At 38.0% G+C, this 16,365-nt stretch overlaps 1 protein-coding gene across 2 annotated transcripts in view; it reads right to left on the bottom strand.

Annotated features, from left to right (window-relative positions):
* Positions 1–16,365, bottom strand: part of QSER1 (glutamine and serine rich 1) — an 83,227-nt gene that overhangs the window by 33,937 nt on the left and 32,925 nt on the right. For both annotated transcript variants that reach the window (XM_064365048.1, XM_064365047.1), the window contains exons 2-4: positions 12,519–12,631; positions 11,649–11,810; positions 4,483–8,166 (exon numbers count right to left, since the gene is read on the bottom strand). In XM_064365048.1, the coding sequence (XP_064221118.1) occupies positions 4,483–8,166; positions 11,649–11,810; positions 12,519–12,631 (3,959 nt within the window). The remainder of the gene's footprint in view (positions 1–4,482; positions 8,167–11,648; positions 11,811–12,518; positions 12,632–16,365) is intronic.

Raw genomic sequence — 16,365 nt, forward strand, 5'->3', positions numbered from 1 at the left:
TCCATGTATGGACCAACACAAATCCGAGTTTCATACCTAGGATGCACAAGCGTGAGACAGACCAAGACTAGCAAAAGAAGGCTTTGAGATCTGAACTACCACACAATCTGTAAGTTCCAGGCTAACTGCTAAAACAGATCTACAGCAGCAAAGCAAAAACCTTGAAAACAGAACTGACACAGGAAACACCATTCACAGAAAGTAAGACAGAACTTATGGTCTGACTGCCTGCTAAAACAGAACAAAACAAATCAATTTTTCCAGAGGATGTTAATAGAACCTAGAGTTTTACAAAATAGTACTCAAAATGTCCAAGATACAATCCAAAATTACTCAGTACACAAAGACCCAGAACATCCCATAATGCCAAATGAATTTCAGAGACAAATAACTAAAAGAAACCTTAAAACAGAACTAAAACACAAACTTTAAGTTTTAAAAGATCTTCAAGAAGCCCAGAAAACAGGCGGTGGTGTTACATGTTTTTTTTTAAGCTTTCAACACACTTCAGCCAAGTCCATTTTATCCAGAGAGATGCAATAAAACTGAAGGGAAACACCAATTTTGGTTTCATTACATTCTTGAGATCTGGGTGCCTGTCATTTGTGTCCTTAATAGTTTTGCTCTGCATAGCTAAGAAGTGAAGGCTGAGTATCGTCAGCTTGCCTTCATTTTGAAAAAATGTATCACTCACTTTGAATGAAATCATTAATTGTAACTAGACTGTATAACTTTAATATTCTGCTTCCACTGACTTGATAATAGTAAGTTACTTGATACAGATTCAGAAACATTTCAGTAATGCAAAAACTAGTTTTATACTCCACTTTAATTCAATCTGAAAGGAGTAAGGAATGGTGAAAACAGCACCCATCCCTAGTTTCAGGATTCAAAACTAGGAATGAGTGTTTATATTCCATTGGTCTTTTTAATGCAAATATAGAATTGAGAGTGTTAGACAATTGTACACCATCTTGCCTAAAGAGCCCAGGACTTAGTTTATGTTGATACCAGATACCGTTCCATTGTTTTTTTTTCTTAATCCAACTCCTATAATGGAAACAAATATGTAAATAATTCTTACTTTATATATATTTTATCACAAACTTTACTAGAAAACTTTATTATTTTAGAACAAGGAATATGCCCTTTAGGCATCTGAATAATTTAAAGTAAAAAAACAGGAGGAAACAGCTGCAACTAAAGACATCTTCAAATGCTCAGAATGGCTACAGCAGTCCACAAAAACTAACAGCAAGCCTATGTTCCAGAAAATATTATATGTATTTGGAAACTGGCATCAATGGAAGATATACTCACTTTTAAGTTATTTACCGTGGAACTGTGAAATCTGGAGTACCACAGGCCCATCATTATCTTTGTGACTTCGTTTAAACTGTCTGGCACTATGCAATGTATGTGCAAAACTCAGAATTCTACTCACAAAATTAAAAGCAAAACCTGGCTAGGCTACTTAATTTTAACTCACAGTCACCTCAATCTTCTACTTTTTTTTTTTTTTTTTGAGACGGAGTCTCGCTCTGTTGCCCAGGCTGGAGTGCAGTGATGCAATCTCGGCTCACTGCAACCTCTGCCTCCTGGTTTAAAGGATTCTCCTGCCTCAGCCTCCCACCACACCCGGCTAATTTTTTTTTGTATTTTTAGTAGAGATGGGGTTTCATCGTGTTAGCCAGGATGGTCTTGATATCTTGACCTCATGATTCACCCGCCTCAGCATCCCAAAGTGCTGGGATTATAGGCGTAAGCCACTGCACCCTGCCCCTACTTTCTTTTACATACCTTCACTCAGTCAAGGATCATTTGAGTACCTGCTACATTTCAGGTCTTGCAAATACAAAGATGAATGCAGTATAACAACTAAAACTAATGACTCAAGTGGTGCATTACATTTTTTATGTCCCTGAGTCCTCTAAAAAAACCCTAGAGGTTACTATATACTGACTATATCACCGTCCCATTTTACAGATGAGGAACATGCCCTAAAGTCACAGAGCTATGTTGTAGAATTTGAACCCAAGGTAATTTAACTCTAAAACCTAAATTCTCAACCATAAACCTTCACTAGCTTGAAGGAACTCACTTTCTAATGAAATATACAAATGTAAATGAACACATTAACACACAAAAGTAAATGCTTTCATTGACATTTAAGGTCTGTGAGAATTCAAAGGACAGGAGCACTCATTCTGTCTGGAAAAATGTCTACAACATGACTTTGAAAATAGTTTTCAAAGATCAATAAATATCTTCTAGACTAAAAACTGGCGAAGAAAACTACACAGAGAAAAATGTGTTCAAAGGTTCACAATTATGGAAGGGGAACAGACATCCAAAAACAATGAAAAATTCAACTGTCACAGAAGAGGGATGGTGGAAAGAGAGTAAAACACAGAAAAAGGAATTTTTACATATAATCTTTATTTTTCCCATGAAGCACAGAGGTGTTTTGAAATAGAAGTAACAATCAGCCTTCCTTTTTTATAAAGATGAATCTGTTGACGACATGGAGGATGGACTGGAGTAGAGACTGGTGAGAAAAAATTCTAGGCCAGGTACAGTGGCTCATGCCTATATTCCCAGCACTTTGGGAGGCCAAGGTAGGAGGAATGCTTGAGGCCAGGAGTTCTAGACAAGCCTGGGCAACATAGCAAGATCTCATCTCTACAAAGGATTTAAAAAATTTAGCCAGACATGGTGGCATGTGCTTGTAGTCCTAGTTGTGCAGGAGGCTGAGGAAGGAAGATTGCTTGGGCCCAGGAGTTTGAGGCTTCAGTGAGCCAAGATCATACCACTGTATTCCAACCTGGGTGACAGAGAAAAACTCTTGTCTTTTAAAAGAGAAAAAAAAAATAGATTGTAATGAGTTGTCAGTTGCAATAGTCCAAGTGACAAATGACAGTTTTTTTCAGATGAAGCAACAGGGCAACAGGGATGGTGATAAGAGAACCTCAAAGACCTAATAGTAAGGATTGAGTTGAAGGTGATGATTTTAACTAAAAATGAGATAACAGATGTCTGGAAGAAACTAGTTTTAGACTCATATTTTATAACAGAGATTACAAAAGGTTTATTCTGGGAGTGTAAGAGGGAATATAATAGTGATTGCAAAGCACTCTGACTTAGGGGAGATGGTATAAAACTGTACTAGGATTAGACACATCCATAGTAGTAATGTCTTGGAATCTAAGACTGACTTTCTATCATGTTAATTTCCCTATGTAATGAAATGAGAATTCTTTAGAAATGTATTATCAGATATTTATACTAACAGATTATCTTGATACCAGTTTTCACGTTAACACTTTAGTACTTAAAGGTAGTTGAGTCCAGAGAGAAGCAGGGAAGCATGTTACAAAACAAGGTTTAAGTCTTAAAGCACCACCCTATTTATCCTAAAGAGCTCAGAAAGAATGTAGGCTCTAGAACCAGACAAACCTGGGTTCAGATTCCAGCTCTGTCACTTACTAACTCTATGGACCCACATTATTTATTTATTCTAAGTTATCATCTGTATATTGGAGAAAACATGTGTATCTCACAACAGTGCTACTAGTTCCTAGCACAGAGGTGGTAGTTATATTATTGTTACAAATACATTTTTCCTTGGCATGTTTCTTAAAACAGAAAATTCCCTGTAATCCCAACACTTTGGGAGGCCAAGGCAGGTGGATCATGAGGTCAGAGATCGAGACCATCCTGGTCAACATGGTGAAACCCCGTCTCTACTAAAAATACAAAAAATTAGCTGGGCATGGTGACACGTGCCTATAATCCCAGCTACTCAGGAGGCTGAGGCAGGAGAATTGCCTGAACCCAGGAGGCAGAGGTTGCGGTGAGCCGAGATCGCACCATCGCACTCCAGCCTGGGTAACAAGAGCGAAACTCTGTCTCAAAAAATAAAAAAACAAAAAATAGAAAATTCCATACTTACTATCAATTGTTTATATGTCAGTGCTTCTTAGAATATTTCCTTTAAGCTCCCTTAGCCACAGAGTAAAGTGAAACAATACGCAAAGATTTGGATATATAATCTGGAGCCAGCACAAAATTTTTAAATTTTATCTTTATTAATGTGCATGCTGCACATAACCATATTTAATACTAAAATGTTAATCTTCAGATAAAATTGGCAAACTGAGAAAATGTACCAGGTCTATACTACAGCAATGCCCATAATACAGTGCCTCAATTACCTCAAGATGTCTCAGATTAGAGAAGTCTGAATGGCATACTGTACAGATTATGCTGTCTTTGGCAAAAAGCCAAGAAAAACCGGAACTACTTAACTTAAAACCCAGATCTTTCCTACAGGCAAGGAAAATTTAAAAAATCAGTCCCTATACATTTTGTCCTGAAAATGTACTTGCAGACCTGCTTTAAGTGAAAAAAAGCTTAAAACATGGGCTATGGCTGGAAAAAGAATAGAAGTAATGACTATGAATCTAAATTTTAAAACTTTACCTGTTTTCTTCTTTTTATCAGAAGTAGTATCCAAAGTAGTTAGGGGAGTAGAGATGCTTTTATAAGCATTTTGACTACATCCAGGATCATCTTCATCAGAAGAAGATAAATGTTCCAAGTTTTTAAGTTCATTATCAACTTTATCTGATGGACTGTTACTGCCAGTTTCAGACATTAAAGGTGTGGGTGTTGTAGGTGAAGGCTTTGGAAGTGGTGGGGGACAAAATGTACGAACCATCTGGTTCCCTGGTCTTCTAGTCCTGTTAGGCATTCGTACAGCAAGAGTGGAAAACTGCTGCTTGGGCCCAGATTTCAGAAAATCTAAGAAAGAAGCAATAAATCCTGTTTTGACTTCTGGTTGTTTTTCCTCCACCTCTTTGATCTTCTGTCTCATTTTTTCTTGATGCTGATAACCATCATGGCAGCTTTCTGAAGGAGGAGGAGTATATGGTAAATATATATCTGTTCCCCTTGGATTCTGGCGTTTGCCTTGGGCAGGTCTTTTCAGCTGTTTCTGATTACTGTTGTCTTCCTCTTTAACTTGCCCTTTTCCTTTAGCTCTTTTCTTTTGAAGGTTAAAATGCATTAAATCTTGGTTTTCTTCTTCAATTTTGACACTGATTGCATCCCCAGATTGGGCCATGGCCAACAGTGCAAGTGCACTCCTAGCTGGGTTCACTGACACACCACTGTCGTCACCCCCTAAGGTAAATTCACTCTCTGATGTCGCACTCTCTCCACTTATACTTCTACTGCTAGAAACAAACTCTTGGTTTCTGTTATTATTTAATGTACTATCAACAGGAACTTCGCTGTCTTCTTCAGATTCATGATTGGTAGCAGACTGTTTCTTGAATGGGCCAGAACTTTGCTCCTGGACTTCATGACTTGGTCCAACCACTGCTGAAGTTACTTTAGTTGGTATATTTTGACCAGGTGTTTCAATGTGCTGTTGATCAAGAGTCATTTTTGACTGAAGGGCAGGTACTGGTGAAAGGTTCACAGTAACCTGATTTCCATTTAAGGAAATATCATTTATATTCTGTGACTTTCCTACTGTAGCTGTTATAGAGTTAAAATCTGAAGTCACGTGCCTGACATCTAGTGACTGCTGAAAATGAGATTTAGAATCACCATCTTCAACAGCCTGCATGGTTTCATTTGAAGTTGACTTGGAAAAATCAGAAGGTGTAACCCCACAAGCTGCTGCTGTAGCTGCTAAGATGTCATCTACATTTGATAAAATATTTCTTTCATCACTGAGAAGCATTGCGTCTGGAAAACACATTGATCCAAGAGAAACAAACTGATTCTTTGAATCATGTTGATTTGTTTCACTAAAATGGCCCTTTGTTGTTAGATGTTGTTGTAATGGTTTTGAAGACTCAGAGAGGTCCATTTTCATAACTTCAGAATTTTGAGGATGGAGTTGCTGCTGAGAATGATCGCCATTGCTTTGAATAACATGACCTTCCATCTGAAGGAAAGGATGTACTATTTGTTGAGGGCTTTGAACACGCTGTGCTTGTAAAGATGCCTTTACTTGACCTAAACCTGCCTGCAGTATTGACTGCTGAAGAATTTGTAAATCACAGGCAGAATCTAGAAGGACCTGTGTATTAGGAAGAGATGCCTGATGGCCATGCCCTAAAGCATGATTTGGAATTTGAATCTGAGATGAAGCATTCATTATTTGATCATGCTGTTCCTGGACCTTGGACTCATGCACCTTAAGTACAAGAGAATGCTGTTGCTTTAGGTCTTTAGTATTCAACCTTATTTGTGGATTCTGTATTAAATTAGTTGCCTTCTTAAGATCAAGGGTAGCTGCATTATTGACTTGGCCAATTTGTTGGTTAAGTTGTGTCACTGAACCAACAACACTTTCTTCTTTTTTTGATGCTTGTAAAGCAACCCCAGGAACTTGATCTTCAAGACGGGAATTACTTCTGATTACACTCTGAGAATATCTGTCATCTGCCTTTGACACCTTGTAAGTTGATTCTTGAGCATTAATTTCCCCATCAGATAGCCTTTGGGTTGATGACTCAAGAGACGCTTGTGGCTGCAATACCTGTAACTCTTGCATTGGAAAACCGTCTTCTTGCTTTGAAGATGTATACACATCTGAGTCAAGCTTTCTTTCAGTGTAAGATTTTGGGTCAGGGGAAGGTATGTTATTTTGTAATGTCTGACAATGAGTAGATGATGCAAAAGATGATGACTGGACAGCAGGCAAAAACTTCTGGGACTGGGGAGACAATGACTCTTGAGTCTGAACATTTTGGGAAGAATGCATAGAAATATAATTCTGGCTTGTACTAGAGTCTGGCAAATTCTGAGCCCGAGAGGCAGAAGAATAAGAAAGAGAAGGGGCTGTTAATGTTAGGGATTCCCCTGAAGCATAGCTTTCTGAAGGACTAACAACTGACAATACTTGTGATTGAGATGAATAGCTAACCTGTGTCTGGCTAACTGGTGATAAACCCTGAGAGTGACCAGATGAGTAACTTTGAGACTGACTGACTGAGGATAGATCTCTTGTTTGAGCCGGGTAATTTTCATTTGTAACTGAAGACAATACCTCTTGCTGATTAGATGAATAACTAAGTGTTTGATTTTCAGAGGTTATAGTCCGAGATGACCCAGAAAAAGTCAGTGTTTTATACAAGGGTGGCAATTTCTCAACCTTGCTGGACCTATAAACCTGTGAATGAACAATAGATGGCACATTATGTGGCTGCACTAAACCGTAATTTTGGGACTGACTAACTGATAAAAGGCTTGGTAGCTGCGCCGTAGAATAAATTTGTGCTTGGCCCGATATTACAGAACTCTGGTTATGTAAAGGTTTGGAATAGCTTAGTGTTTGCACAGGAGGAATTATACTTTGAGGTTTAGGGGTCTTGGTTGATGTTAGTGGTTGTTCTGTAGAACAGCTTTTTACTTTTGTAGTAGGATACCCTGATGATGGAATTGCAGATGAATAAGACTGAGCAAGTTCCACTGAGACCTGAGAGGCCTTCTGTTGCAATCCTCCATTGCTCACCTGAGTGGAATCTCCAATTGGGCTACAGGATAAAGATGACTGCCTGGTTGTTTCCTGAAAATTAACTACACTTGAATTTGATAGATAACTATGTAAGGAGTGCTGTGAACCAGTCAGTTGTGCCTGAACAGACTGGGTACCTGAAGGCCGCTGATGGTGTTTAATAACACTACATTCTCGAAGAAGAGCTCTTTCAATGGAAGCAGTAGAATTAGTAAAGAGAGTTGAACTGTAGGCTTGAGGAGTCTGCTGGGCTCCCCCAAGTGCTGAAGGCAACAAACTAAATTGAGGTTGTAAAAGATGGGGTGCAGACTCTTGAGCTGAGCGGTATGTTGAAGACTGAGGTGGTATGCTGTTACTTAATGCAGAACTGCCCAGGCGCTCAAATGCCAAAGCAGTTGGAACAGTTCCCTGGGAAGTCTTGATTTGTAGCAAAGGGTCATGATGACTTAAAATTCCATTTGATGTAGTGTTAAAAGTTGAATCCTGAAGCACCAAAGGTGAGGTGGTAGCAAAGTTTCTATTGCCGAAGGTGGTAGGATGCTGATAAGCAGAGAGAGCAGATGGTGGAAGTGTTCCAGTGCTTGGCAAATGTCCAGTAGCAAACAGCTCAGTTGCTGCTGAGGAATGCATGCCTATAAAGAAAAGGCACAAAAATTTTTATGCAATTATGTATGTTTTTTTATTTAATGTATGTTTTCATAGTAGTGACTTGCATAGCCCTCAAACCATCAAAATGTCTTAAGACTGAAAAGCCTGACCAATTAATTCTGCATATAAATTTTGAAAATTACATTTCAAAATAGCTAGCTTCCCCTCACCCTCTTTTTTATTTATTTATTTTACTGTGTTGCCCAGGTTAGAGCATAGTGTTGCGATCATAGTTCACTGCAGCCACAGTGTCCCAAGTAGCTGGTGCATGCCCTCACATACACCTGGCTAATTTTTAAATTTTTGTAGAGATGGGGTCTTGCAATGTTGCTCAGGCTATCTTGAACTCCTGGGCTCAAGTGATCCTCCTACCTCAGTCTCCCGAAGTGCTGGGATCACAGGTACAAGCCACCATGCCTGGATTAGCTAGCTTCCTTAGAGTAAAAATGAAGTTACAAAGGCATCAGCAACTCATATCTGTAATTGTTATATAAGTGAATTTATATATAGTTTGATAAGGTCATAGGAAAATGAAGAACCCAGTAAAAATGTACATATCTGTAGTAATTATACCAAAGTCCCAATACAAAATACCAATGGACAAACTAAAATGTACATAACATTAAAATAGAAAAAAAAAAAACACTAACTTGCCTATATCTAACATGATAAATAAATCTAAAAAAACAGTGAACTGCAGTTTCTTTTACCAAAATATATTTACTTTAAAAATCTTTCGCATTTCAAGTTTTGACTTCCTATGAACAGCTTCCCGATAACAACAGATGCATGTTTATCATGAAAAGTTAATCAGAAATTAATAAAGTACTGTCAGAAAGGGACTGTTAACATTTCAGGACAGCATTTTAGCCACATACAGCAAAAGCAAAAATGGGTATACCCTTGTGATCTGAAAGTTCTACAGAAATTTATTCTATAGAAATAAGTGCATACAGAAATATTTGTACCAGATATTCATTATAGTTATTGTTTACAGTAACTAGAAACAATAAAAATGTCCATAAACAAGGGATCAAATAATTATGGCATATCATAATAATACTATTGCCACAAACATTAATTAAGGTGGATATATATATTTTGACATAGAAGGATATCCAATAAAAATAAGTAACAAACTATTAGTTACTCTCTAAAAAGTTAAGAACTATCACTTTCCACCTTATATACCTTTTAACTGTTTAAATGTTTTATGGTGAACCTCCATTAAATTTTATTTTTTCATTTTTGGAAAAATGGGGAAAATGATTCTCTGGCTCTTTGAAAAACATTTTCCTACTTTCCATTAAATATCCAAAAAGAATTACTGCTACAAAGATAGAAAATATCTAGTGGCACTTGAAAGAATAAATAATACTTAGAAATGTTTGAAGTAATACACTGATATGAACTAGAATAGACTTTTGAGATAATATAGTTCAACTCCTTTGCTCTAGCAATTAGGAAACTGGGGTTGACTGGTGATGTGATTTGCGGAGGGTCAAGTGGTATTCATGAAACTCTAATCAATTGACTCTACTGCTCTTTACCAGAGATATCCTATTGTTCTTTTGTGTGTTGGGGTTGGGGGGGGGTGGCGAAACATAAGTAGTAGACAGTAATAAAGAATTGACATTTAACTAAATGTAAGGTTACAAATAATGGATTCAGTTTTAATGGTCATTCTAAGGAAAGAACATGTTTTATATCACATATATCAAATCATATCTAAAGAACCAACTGTAATTACATGGTGATGGACACTATCACAGTTACGCCTAGAATGAGGAAGAGGCTAGTTAGAAAGGACAGAGACTATCTGAGGCTTAAAGTGGTAGTAACGAGCTTCTATTTCTTGAAATTCTTCTATCCAATACAATGATAAAGGATCTTTCTCACTTGACTTACTTCTGCATGATTTATTAGATTAATGTAGAAGAGAGTCACAGAGGCTAGCAAATTCACCACAGTATAACCACAGAAGATACTTTGAAATGCATCTAATGCTCATACTGTAATCTCAAACATGCCAACAGAAGATGTTTCTTATCATAATACACTAACACCTTCTTCCGACTAATGGTGTATTTATATGTTGTGTATGTTCTTGTCTCAATTTCATTTTTATTTCCCATTCATAGTTTAGGTCCAGTTTAATGTGCTCAAAAATCCACCGAATTTATTTTAAGTGGCCAAATGATAGTAAAATCACTCATGCACTGAGAAAAAATAAAAATAAAAAACCTTCTACCTCACTAACCTGAGATTCCAAGCCCTTCTGAATGCAATTCAATTATGGGACCAGATACAAATTGCAAAAATGAATTGTTAAAAATTGAAACCTAGGCTGGGCACTTTTGAGAGGCCAAGGCAGGCAGATCACATGAAGTCAGGAGTTTGAGACCAGCCTGGCCAACATGGTGGAACGCTGTCTCTACTAAAAACGTAAAGATTAGCCAGGCATGGTGGCGCACACTTGTAATCCCAGCTACTCAGGAGGTTGGGACACAAGAATCACTTGAACCCGGGATGCAGAGGTTGCAGTGAGCCAAGATTGTGCCACTGTACTTCAGCTTGGGCAACAGAGTGAGACTCTGTCTCAAAAAACAAACCCCCCAAAAAAAACTGAAACATAAAAATTCACAAAAAACTATACAAGGGTAAAAACACTTTACAGAAATATTAAAAGATTTTTTTTGTTTTATTATTATCCCCTTAGAAGCAGAAAAAAAAAATGTTGCTAAGGCATAATGAGAAAATTCTATTAGTGAAATTTACATCAGAATGTTAAAATACTACTTCCTATAGCTCTTCCTTAAAAATATATCCTCAAATACACTATGACATTTCTTCTTTAAAACAAAACTCTAAACAAAAATTCCTGTCATACTACAAAAAAATAGAAATATACATAGATAATTTTTTTTATGAGAAATGGTTGAAAAGTAAAATAACAATGAAATAGAAAAGTACATTATAGACCTTGTAATTGTTGCTGGAAAATGGGCACATTATAATATCAACTTGTAATGGCTCTTATTAGTGATTTAATCTATCCAATTCAGGATAACTTTATATAACACTAACAATGAAATGAGTCCCAAGATTTTTTTTTACTATACCACCTACACACTCTGAAGTCACTAAAATAAATTTTAATATTTGCTTCTTTCAAATAGACAAGTAATTAAATTGCCAGATATAAGCTTTATATCAGACTTTCTTTAATCATTATCTATCCCTCAATGTCAACTTATTAGTTTTCATCAGAATGCTAAAACTAAATTTCCGCCAGTAACGAATTCTTGAATTTTAACCACCTTAAAATTTTGAAATATTCCAGGTCTTGAAATTCAGTGGAAAATCAATAAGTAACAAAACTCCCAGCCACAATGATAAGGCTACCAAATGTATATTTTTCATCAGTATTTTTATAGGACTTAAAAATTTTAAAACAAAGAATCACCTGTCTGCCAGGATGGAGCCCTGAATTGTGGTAAAAGAGTAGTTCCTGAAGCAGCAGCCTGAGCAGTTCGAGATTCAGCAGTAGACAGAAAATTCATCACTGAAGACTCTTTAGTGTTACTGCTGGCACTGTTCACACTAGTATCAAATATTCCAGAAAGACCTACATTTGAAGATAAAATATATCCCAAAGTAAAAAAATATATATATATATATATTACTTATATAAAATTATATTTCTGACTCTAAAATTTCTGAAAATTGAGGCCAAAACATTCTACAATCCTAAATGGCTTTATTTTGAAATAGTAAACACAATTTAACCAAGCATGTTTATAATTTAAAATCTCCAAAGATGCATGAAACAAGATCTTTTAATTCATTAATTATATAAATATTCCCTGTTGGTAAAAATCAAAGCTTTGGCTGGGCGCAGTGGCTCATGCCTGTAATCCCAGCACTTGGAGAGGCTGAGGTGGGTGGATCACAAGGTCAGGAATTCGAGACCAGCCTGACCAATATGGTGAACCCTGTCTCTATCAAAAAATACAAAAATTAGCCAGGTGTGGTAGGGCGCCTATAGTCCCAGCTACTCAGGAGGCTGAAGCAGGAGAATCACTTGAACCCAAGTGGCAGAAGTTGCAGTGAGCTGAGATCATTCCACTGCACTCCAGCCTCGGCAACAGAGCGAGACTCCATCTCAAAAACAAAACAAAACCAAACCAAAGCTTTTACTCTCATTTTCATTTTAACATTTCCCATGACATGATTATGTCCTACACATTCAGAACCCAACACATGAAAATTGGTTTTTCTTCTTATTCACTAAATGTACCCAGATTCGTAATGTATTTCACAAGAGAACTGTTACCAGTAGGTTGAGGTGTGGGAGCATATCCAGGAAGCTGGTGAGAGGCTGCAAAACTCTGTCTCTGAAGGAGATTTGTTTCAGAGTGTGAGGGATGTCCTTCTTCATAGCTTAAACTAGAGAACATTGAAAATCAGTGTGACCAAAATACACAGTCCAAACCATGTGATAAAAAACTTCTAGAAGAACAACTATAAAAGTAGTAGAAACCTTTGACCAACCTCCTGACCTATAGATCAGTGGATCAAACACAGTCCGACAATACTGTCACAATGGAGAAAATATATTTAAGATGCATTAGGAAGAAAAAGAATACACACTATTTTCCTTAATTCAACTCTAACTCAAGCAAGAGTCTTTTTACTGGGAGAGGGAACGTGGTACAGCAGAAAAAGCAATATCCTGGACAACACAGAGCTGAATTCATTGTCCAGGCTCTACTTCTGGCTTACAGTGTAATTTAAATAAGTGACTCAATTATTGTTGGACTACTTTCATCTGTATAAAAAAAGGATGAGGCCGGGTGCAGTGGCGCACGCCTGTAATTCCAGCACTTTGGGAGGCCAAGGCGGATGGATCACAAGGTCAGGAGTTCAAGACCAGCCTGGCCAAGATGGTGAAACTCCATCGCTACTAAAAATACAAAAATCAGCTGCCTGTAATCCCAGCTACTCAGGAGGCTGAGGCAGGAGAATTGCTCGAACCCAGCAGGCGGAGGTTGCAGTGAGCCAAGATCGCACGACTGCACTCCAGCCTAGCGACAGAATGAGACTCTGTCTCAACAAAAAAAAAAAAAGAAAAAGAAAAAGGACCAGATGAAATAACCTCCACAACCTTTCTAATTCTAATATCCTATGGAATAACAGATAATTCAAATAAAATAATTAATATTATTTCTCAATAACTCATTGAGAAAATTTCAAGCTCAAACATTTGGAGAGTAGTCCAAAACAAGATTTTCCCCACATCTCCCTGGAAAGGAAAGGCCATGTTTTTATTTTGAATATTTTAAAACCATAGGAAAAAAACAAAAGTACAATGAACACCCATATACCTGTCCCTTAAGATTTAACAACTATTAAGATTTTGTAACATCATTTATTTTTTTCTATACACACATACCCACTTTTCTTTTTTTGCTAAAATCTTGAAAATAACTTGGAGATATCATCAGTTGCATCTCATAGGAATAAGGACATTCTTATATAACTAGATATTATTATTAGACTTAAACACATTTAGCATTAGTTCAATAACCATGTAATATATAGGTCATATTCTGGTTTTCCCAATTGTTGCCAAATGTCTAAAAGTTTTAAGCTCTTTTTAACTGGGATCCAATCAAAATTCAATAATTTCATTTGGTTATATCTCTAACTTAATATCAGTGCCTTCACCCAACCCCTAATCTCAAATTCCTTGACTTTTTGAAGAATCCAGGACAGCTAAATCATAAGATATCCCAAATTCTAGATTTGTCTTTTTTTTTTTTTTAAGAGACAGAGTCTCTGTCACCCAGGCTGCAGTGCAGCAGCAGGATCATAGCTCATTGTATCTCCAACTTCTGAGCTAAAGCAATCATCCTGCCTCAGCCTCCAGAGTAGCTGGAACTACAGGCATAAGCCACCATACCTGGCTGTATGCTACTTATTGTATCACATGAGGAGGCACACAATGTCAGTCTGTCTCATTACTGATGATCCTGAGCTTGAAGTGGTTAAGGTAGTGTATCCTTATTAACATCAGCAACGTAGCCAGCCAGGTGTGGTGGCTCATGCCTGTAATCCAAGAACTTTGGGAGGCTGAGGCGGGAGGATCACTTGATGTCAGAAGTTCAAGACCAGCCTGGCCAACATGGCAAAACCCTGCCTCTACTAAAAATACAAAAATTAGCTGGGCGTGGTGGCACAGGCCTGTAATTCCAGCTACTCTGGAGGCTGAGGCATAAGAATTGCTTGAACCCAGGGGGCAGAGGTTGCAGTGAACTGAGATTGCACCATTGCACTCCAGCCTGGGTGACAGAGTGAGACTCTGTCTCTAAAAAAATTTAAAAATCAGCACTGTATCAACATTCCAGCAGTTTTATATCTTTGTCAATACTTGATCTTTTCAGTCTTCTTAATTTTAGCCGTTCTAGGTGGGTTCAGTGGAGTCCCATTGGGGCTTAATATGCATTTCTTTGATAACATATGAGGAGGTGCATCTTTCTCTATGCTCGTAAGGCTATTCTTTTAGCTTCTCTTGTGAAGTTTATTCAAATCTTTAGCCCTTTTAAAAGATCTAGGTTGTCAGGCCAGGCACAGTGGCTCACACCTATAATCCCAGCACTTTGGAAGGCCGAAGCAGGTGGATCACGAGCTCAGGAGATTGAGACCATACTGGCTAACAAGGTAAAACTCTGTCTCTACTGAAAATATAAAAAATTAGCCGGGCGTGTTGGCACAAGCATGTAATCCCAGCTACTTGGGAGGGTGAAGCAGGAGAATCACTTGAACCCAGGAGGCAGAGGTTGTAGTGAGCTGAGATCATGCCACACTGTACTCCAGCCTGGGCAACAAAGAGAGACTCTTGTTTTTTAAAAAAAAGATCTAGGTTGTTATCAATTTCATTACTGGGTATATATCCAAAAGGAAACAAGTCATTCTACCAAAAAGACATTTACTTGCATGTTCATTGCAGCATTATTCACAATAGCAAAGACATAGAATCATGCCCACCACAGTTGACTGGATAAAGAAAATGTGGTACACAAACATCTTAGAATACCACACAACCATTAAATAAACACAAAATCATGTCCTTTGCAGCAACATGGATGCTGCTGGAGGCTGCAAATTAATGCAGGAACAGAAAACCAAATACCACGTTCTCACTAATAAGTGGAAGCTAAACACTGGGTACTTGGACATAAAGATGGCAAAACAAAAACAGAAACAAAAACCAAAAAAAAAAAAAAAAAAACTGGGGCTACTGCAGGAGGGAAGAAGGGGGATAAGGACTGGAAAATGAACCATCAGGTACTATGCTTAGTACCCAGGTGACAGGATCTTTTGTATTCCAAACTTCAGCATCATGCAGTATACCCAGGTAACAAACCTGCACATGTACCCCTGAATCTAAAATAAAAGTTGAAAATAAAAACCAAACCTGGCCAGGCGCGGTGGCTCAAGCCTGTAATCCCAGCACTTTGGGAGGCCAAGGCGGGTGGATCACGAGGTCAAGAGATCAAGACCATCCTGGTCAACATGGTGAAACCTTGTCTCTACTAAAGATACAAAAAATTAGCTGGGCATGGTGGTGCGTGCCTGTAATCCCAGCTACTCAGGAGGCTGAGGCAGGAGAATTGCCTGAACCCAGGAGGCGGAGGTTGCAGTGAGGCGAGATCGCACCATTGCACTCTAGCCTGGGTAACAAGAGCGAAACTCTGTCTCAAAAAAAAAAAAAACCAAACCTGATTGTTTCCCTTCTTTACATAACCTGGATCTACATTCATTGTCAAATATGTGTATTGGTAGTATTTTCTCCCAGTCTATTGGCTTGCCTTTTCATTCTCTTCCATTTTCCGGTGTCTTTATTTATTCCTTTTTTTTTTTTTTTGAGACAAGATCTCACTCCGGTCGCCCAACCTGGAGTGCAGTGGCATGATCACGGCTCACTGTAGCCTCAACTTCCCAGGTTCAGGTGATTCTCTCACCTCAGCCTCTTAAGTAGCTGGGACTATAGACATGTGCCGCCAACACTGGTGAACTTTTTGTAGAGACAAGGTTTGTCCATGTTGCCCAGGCTGGTCTGGAACTCCTGGACTCAAGCAAGCAATCTGCCCACCTTGGCCTCCCAAAGTGCTGGGATT

This window comes from Aotus nancymaae, unplaced genomic scaffold (genome assembly GCF_030222135.1).
Source record: "Aotus nancymaae isolate 86718 unplaced genomic scaffold, 86718_ANA_hifiasm-v0.15.2.pri h1tg000059l, whole genome shotgun sequence".
Taxonomy (NCBI): Eukaryota; Metazoa; Chordata; class Mammalia; order Primates; family Aotidae; genus Aotus; species Aotus nancymaae.